The following is a 6,000-nucleotide window of genomic DNA, read 5'->3' as shown; positions in this document are numbered from 1 at the left end:
TGTTTGGCTAGCTGTGTGTGGGGCTGTTTGGCTAGCTGTGTGTGGGGCTGTTTGGCTAGCTGTGTGTGGGGCTGTTTGGCTAGCTGTGTGTGGGGCTGTTTGGCTAGATGTGTGTTGGGGCTGTTTGGCTAGCTGTGTGTGGGGCTGTTTGGCTAGATGTGTGTTGGGGCTGTTTGGCTAGATGTGTGTTGGGGCTGTTTGGCTAGCTGTGTGTGGGGCTGTTTGGCTAGCTGTGTGTTGGGCTGTTTGGCTAGCTGTGTGTGGGGCTGTTTGGCTAGCTGTGTTGGGGCTGTTTGGCTAGCTGTGTGTTGGGGCTGTTTGGCTAGCTGTGTGTGGGGCTGTTTGGCTAGCTGTGTTGGGGCTGTTTGGCTAGCTGTGTGTGGGGCTGTTTGGCTAGCTGTGTGTGGGGCTGTTTGGCTAGCTGTGTGTGGGGCTGTTTGGCTAGCTGTGTTGGGGCTGTTTGGCTAGCTGTGTGTTGGGGCTGTTTGGCTAGCTGTGTGTGGGGCTGTTTGGCTAGCTGTGTGTGGGGCTGTTTGGCTAGATGTGTGTTGGGGCTGTTTGGCTAGCTGTGTGTGGGGCTGTTTGGCTAGCTGTGTGTGGGGCTGTTTGGCTAGCTGTGTGTTGGGGCTGTTTGGCTAGCTGTGTGTGGGGCTGTTTGGCTAGCTGTGTGTGGGGCTGTTTGGCTAGCTGTGTGTGGGGCTGTTTGGCTAGCTGTGTGTGGGGCTGTTTGGCTAGATGTGTGTTGGGGCTGTTTGGCTAGCTGTGTGTGGGGCTGTTTGGCTAGATGTGTGTTGGGGCTGTTTGGCTAGCTGTGTGTGGGGCTGTTTGGCTAGATGTGTGTTGGGGCTGTTTGGCTAGATGTGTGTTGGGGCTGTTTGGCTAGATGTGTGTTGGGGCTGTTTGGCTAGATGTGTGTTGGGGCTGTTTGGCTAGATGTGTGTTGGGGCTGTTTGGCTAGCTGTGTGTGGGGCTGGCAGAGATAGTGCTGAGTAGCGTAGTTCTTACCATGTTGTGTGAAGAGATCACTGTGTACGATGTCGATGAGGCAGTGTAGCTTCTGTTTGACCAGACGACCCAGAGGAACCTTCAGAATGAACTCTGTGAACAGTTTACTGCAAAGACAAACAGCAGAATGAACTCTGTGAACAGTTTACTGCAAAGACAAACAGCAGAATGAACTCTGTGAACAGTTTACTGCAAAGACAAACAGCAGAATGAACTCTGTGAACAGTTTACTGCAAAGACAAACAGCAGAATGAACTCTGAACAGTTTACTGCAAAGACAAACAGCAGAATGAACTCTGTGAACAGTTTACTGCAAAGACAAACAGCATAATGAACTATGTGAACAGTTTACTGCAAAGACAAACAGCATAATGAACTCTGTGAACAGTTTACTGCAAAGACAAACAGCAGAATGAACTCTGTGAACAGTTTACTGCAAAGACAAACACATAATGAACTCTGTGAACAGTTTACTGCAAAGACAAACAGCATAATGAACTCTGTGAACAGTTTACTGCAAAGACAAACAGCAGAATGAACTCTGTGAACAGTTTACTGCAAAGACAAACAGCATAATGAACTCTGTGAACAGTTTACTGCAAGGAGGGTGGGAGGAGAGGAGTGGAGGGTGGGAGGAGGGGAGGAGAGGAGTGGAGGGTGGGAGGAGAGGAGTGGAGGATGGGAGGGTGGGAGGAGAGGAGGGGAGAGAGACCTTTCATCCACCAATGGAAGTCTGTGTTTAGGTGATGGATGGAGGGGGTGGTGAGGGGATACCTGGGAGTTGGAAGGCTAGAGTGTCTCTGGGACAGGGGATAGAGATGAACCCCTCCTCTGTCAACATGTTGCTATGGGTGACCTCACACATCTCTGGCACCTATCCTCATAGTCCATTCTCCCAGATAGTGCCAACCCAGTCTGTCTGGGTAGAGAGGTGGCCAGATAGTGCCAACCCAGTCTGTCTGGGTAGAGAGGTGGCCAGATAGTGCCAACCCAGTCTGTCTGGGTAGAGAGGTGGTCAGATGGTGCCAACCCAGTCTGTCTGGGATGAGAGGTGGCCAGATATACAGTGGGGAAAAAAAGTATTTAGTCAGCCACCAATTGTGCAAGTTCTCCCACTTAAAAAGATGAGAGAGGCCTGTAATTTTCATCATAGGTACACGTCAACTATGACAGACAAATTGAGAAAAAAAAATCCAGAAAATCCCATTGTAGGATTTTTTATGAATTTATTTGCAAATTATGGTGGAAAATAAGTATTTGGTCACCTACAAACAAGCAAGATTTCTGGCTCTCACAGACCTGTAACTTCTTCTTTAAGAGGCTCCTCTGTCCTCCACTCGTTACCTGTATTAATGGCACCTGTTTGAACTTGTTATCAGTATAAAAGACACCTGTCCACAACCTCAAACAGTCACACTCCAAACTCCACAATGGCCAAGACCAAAGAGCTGTCAAAGGACACCAAAAACAAAATTGTAGACCTGCACCAGGCTGGGAAGACTGAATCTGCAATAGGTAAGCAGCTTGGTTTGAAGAAATCAACTGTGGGAGCAATTATTAGGAAATGGAAGACATACAAGACCACTGATAATCTCCCTCGATCTGGGGCTCCACGCAAGATCTCACCCCGTGGGGTCAAAATGATCACAAGAACGGTGAGCAAAAATCCCAGAACCACACGGGGGGACCTAGTGAATGACCTGCAGAGAGCTGGGACCAAAGTAACAAAGCCTACCATCAGTAACACACTACGCCGCCAGGGACTCAAATCCTGCAGTGCTAGACGTGTCCCCCTGCTTAAGCCAGTACATGTCCAGGCCCGTCTGAAGTGCATTTGGATGATCCAGAAGAGGATTGGGAGAATGTCATATGGTCAGATGAAACCAAAATATAACTTTTTGGTAAAAACTCAACTCGTCATGTTTGGAGGACAAAGAATGCTGAGTTGCATCCAAAGAACACCATACCTACTGTGAAGCATGGGGTTGGAAACATCATGCTTTGGGGCTGTTTTTCTGCAAAGGGACCAGGACGACTGATCCGTGTAAAGGAAAGAATGAATGGGGCCATGTATCGTGAGATTTTGAGTGAAACCCTCCTTCCATCAGCAAGGGCATTGAAGATGAAACGTGGCTGGGTCTTTCAGCATGACAATGATCCCAAACACACCGCCCGGGCAACGAAGGAGTGGCTTCGTAAGAAGCATTTCAAGGTCCTGGAGTGGCCTAGCCAGTCTCCAGATCTCAACCCCATAGAAAATCTTTGGAGGGAGTTGAAAGTCTGTGTTGCCCAGCGACAGCCCCAAAACATCACTGCTCTAGAGGAGATCTGCATGGAGGAATGGGCCAAAATACCAGCAACAGTGTGTGAAAACCTTGTGAAGACTTACAGAAAACGTTTGACCTGTGTCATTGCCAACAAAGGGTATATAACAAAGTATTGAGAAACTTTTGTTATTGACCAAATACTTATTTTCCACCATCATATGCCAATACATTCATAAAAAATCCTACAATGTGATTTTCTGGATTTTTTTTTCTCATTTTGTCTGTCATAGTTGACGTTTACCTATGATGAAAATTACAGGCCTCTCTCATCTTTTTAAGTGGGAGAACTTGCACAATTGGTGGCTGACTAAATACTTTTTTTCCCCACTGTATAACGGATCTGCTTCATCTTCAACATCCACATTATCTTTACATTGACGTCTATGGAACGCTAAACATCCAGATCAACTTTTTCAATATCACAATAACCACGGTGATGCGTTCCTCTAAACATCCCCTTTAAAAAAAAGCAGAAAGCATTTCAGAGGGACCCTACTCAAATCCAGCTTTATGTAGAAAACGCCTTGTCCTTTCAGTTACACAGAGTTTAGAAAGGACAATGTCCTAGAGTCAGTGCACTAATGCTAACATGTCTGGTCACAGCCAGGATGCGTCCCAACTGGCACTCCTATTCCCTATGTAGTGTGGTACTTTTGACCAGGGCCCGTTTGGTTCCGCATGTCACATACATAATGTCAGCACAACATATTTAATATTCTGTCAATGTAGGCTAGAACTTATTCTGCATGAACAGTTGAACAGTTCAGCTTCATGAATGTAGAACAGGACGCTAGTGAATATTTCAGCATAGTCCGGCTTCAAACAAGATCCATGGCTATATAACGAAAGCTGAGCCTTTTGTTTTAATATTAGATTAGCTACAGTCTGTAAAACTGTTGTGTCCTCGTGATCTATTGCCAAAAGCTTGATGTGCTACTAACCATTTAAAAGCTTTTCTAATTAAAATGTTATTTTGTATCACTAAAATCAATATAATACGATGATTTAACATTGACGACAGGGTACATTAACCACTGCAATGTTGTTGAAGCAGCAGTTATATGTTTCCAGGGCAACCATAACTATATTTAACCAACCCATAGCTGGTACAGCTGGTGAATGTTAATTGGGGTGTTTGTGTGTGTGTGTGTGTGTGTGTGTGTGTGTGTGTGTGTGTGTGTGTGTGTGTGTGTGTGTGATGCGTGTGTGTGTGTGTGTGTGTGTGATGTGTGTGTGTGTGTGTGTGTGTGTGTGATGTGTGTGTGTGTGTGTGTGTGTGTGTGTGTGTGTGTGTGTGTGTGTGTGTGTGTGTGTGTGTGTGTGTGTGTGTGTGTGTGTGTGTGTGTGTGTGTGTGTGTGTGTGTGTAGCACAGAGCCTAAAGGTAGGTAGCTCTATTATAATGACGAGTGACTAGTCACACTGCACGAGCCACAATATCAAATCAGTCCTTTATCCAAACCAACCGTTAAAGGTAATCGCCCAAAATAAAGGGGAGACAATCTAAGACATGAAATGTCATTTCAAAGAGATGGTTCCTTCCGAGACAAACCCACTGAGCAAGGCATGCCCTTCAGTCTCTCTCTTCCATGTCAGACTGTTTTAGCTTCATTGGTCAAATCATTAAATGTCCTCATTTCTTAGATTGGCTTTAACGGACAGCTTTTCAGATTCACTCTGCTCCTCTTTCTTAGCTTCTGGCATCCTATTGGTCTAACAGGAGTCATAGATAATGATCCCACAGTATTAGTCTAACAGGAGTCATAGATAATGATACCACAGTATTAGTCTAACAGGAGTCATAGATAATGATACCACAGTATTAGTCTAACAGGAGTCATAGATAATGATACCACAGTATTAGTCTAACAGGAGTCATAGATAATGATACCACAGTATTAGTCTAACAGGAGTCATAGATAATGATACCACAGTATTAGTCTAACAGGAGTCATATATAATGATACCACAGTATTAGTCTAACAGGAGTCATAGATAATGATACCACAGTATTAGTCTAACAGGAGTCATAGATAATGATACCACAGTATTAGTCTAACAGGAGTCATAGATAATGATACCACAGTATTAGTCTAACAGGAGTCATAGATAATGATACCACAGTATTAGTCTAACAGGAGTCATAGATAATGATACCACAGTATTAGTCTAACAGGAGTCATAGATAATGATACCACAGTATTAGTCTAACAGGAGTCATAGATAATGATACCACAGTATTAGTCTAACAGGAGTCATAGATAATGACACCACAGTATTAGTCTAACAGGAGTCATAGATAATGATACCACAGTATTAGTCTAACAGGAGTCATAGATAATGATACCACAGTATTAGTCTAACAGGAGTCATAGATAATGATACCACAGTATTAGTCTAACAGGAGTCATAGATAATGACACCACAGTATTAGTCTAACAGGAGTCATAGATAATGATACCACAGTATTAGTCTAACAGGAGTCATAGATAATGATACCACAGTATTAGTCTAACAGGAGTCATAGATAATGATACCACAGTATTAGTCTAACAGGAGTCATAGATAATGATACTACAGTATTAGTCTAACAGGAGTCATAGATAATGATACCACAGTATTAGTCTAACAGGAGTCATAGATAATGATACCACAGTATTAGTCTAACAG

The 6,000-nt window shown here is 44.2% G+C and overlaps 1 protein-coding gene across 6 annotated transcripts in view; it reads right to left on the bottom strand.

The window, feature by feature from the left end:
• LOC121563319 (dedicator of cytokinesis protein 1-like) overlaps positions 1-6,000 on the bottom strand; it is a 236,503-nt gene that overhangs the window by 33,905 nt on the left and 196,598 nt on the right. For all 6 annotated transcript variants that reach the window (XM_045214288.1, XM_045214291.1, XM_045214290.1 and 3 more), the window contains one exon: positions 1,006-1,112. In XM_045214288.1, the coding sequence (XP_045070223.1) occupies positions 1,006-1,112 (107 nt within the window). The remainder of the gene's footprint in view (positions 1-1,005; positions 1,113-6,000) is intronic.

The sequence above is a fragment of the Coregonus clupeaformis genome, unplaced genomic scaffold, assembly GCF_020615455.1.
Source record: "Coregonus clupeaformis isolate EN_2021a unplaced genomic scaffold, ASM2061545v1 scaf0232, whole genome shotgun sequence".
In the NCBI taxonomy this organism is placed as follows: Eukaryota; Metazoa; Chordata; class Actinopteri; order Salmoniformes; family Salmonidae; genus Coregonus; species Coregonus clupeaformis.
The sequence above is the reverse complement of the archived record's forward strand: the minus strand, read 5'-3'. Positions and strand labels throughout refer to the sequence as shown.